This window comes from Perkinsus marinus (assembly GCF_000006405.1).
Source record: "Perkinsus marinus ATCC 50983 genomic scaffold scf_1104296952248, whole genome shotgun sequence".
Classification (NCBI taxonomy): Eukaryota; Perkinsozoa; order Perkinsida; family Perkinsidae; genus Perkinsus; species Perkinsus marinus.
This window is the reverse complement of record NW_003208940.1, coordinates 1-962: the sequence shown is the minus strand read 5'-3', so window position 1 is coordinate 962 and position 962 is coordinate 1. Positions and strand designations below refer to the sequence as shown.

Here is a 962-nt window from a genome sequence, read left to right as displayed (position 1 = left end):
GAGACTATGACAGAACCATGAATACTAGGCGGGGTAGGTTCACGAGGATCACGAGGAGGTGGAGGAAACTCTTGCATGATCTCCTCGATGTTATCAGGTTGAAGAGGATCAACCTTGATATGATCAACACTTAGAACCTTAACCCGTCTTGTCGGAAGATGAAATAAGCGAACAACCTTGATAGGATCAGTAGAGCCTATGATCTGAGTAATAAACCAATTAGGCTCCCACATAGGGGAGAGCTTAGTAGGTCTCTGATGCTTCATCAGCCGTAGCAGAACACGGGCACCAACAAAGAATCCTTGCGGGACAAGGTTCTGATCATAATGCCGCTTAGCATTACCCGCTGCTTGAGTAATAGCCATATCGACCTGATCCATTAAGTAAGCACGGACAGCATCAGTATAGGCCTCATAGGTAGCAGGGTCAAACATGAGATCTGTGGCAGCCATTGGCATAGGCAAGAAATCCGAGGGAGGATCACGAGCAAAGATCAACTTATAGGGGCTGAACCCAGTAACCGAGTGTATAGAAGTATTGTAAACCCAAAGTAACGCAGGCAAATGGGAGACCCAATCAGGGATCCCAATATGACGACGTAGCATATCCAACAACGAACGATTAAATCGCTCTACCAGTCCATTACCTTGAGGGTGGTAAACGGACGAGCGGGATCGCTTAATACCCAAAGCTTCCATAACCCGATTAAAGAGGGCAGACTCAAACTGGGCACCTTGATCAGAGTGAATACGGACAGGCGGGCCGAACTTAGAGAAGAGGTTTAAGAGATGAGGTAAAGTCTCTTCTACCGTAGCACGCTCTAACGGATAAGCTTCAGCCCACTTAGTAAAGTAGTCTTGCAAGACTAACAAATACTTTTTACCGTTAACCGCAGGCGTGATCTCCAAGTAGTCAACAGCCAAGGTATGCCATGGCCTTCCAACCGGTACCGGTACCAAAGG

At 47.2% G+C, this 962-nt stretch overlaps 1 protein-coding gene across 1 annotated transcript; it reads right to left on the bottom strand.

Moving 5' to 3' along the window:
* Window positions 1-176: 176 nt before the first annotated feature.
* Window positions 177-698, bottom strand: Pmar_PMAR014424 (Pol polyprotein, putative; the record flags this gene model as incomplete). The annotated part of the gene is made up of 1 exon (XM_002777157.1): window positions 177-698. A coding segment is annotated over one exon (522 nt), but the record flags the coding sequence as incomplete, so codon positions are not given.
* Window positions 699-962: the final 264 nt, after the last annotated feature.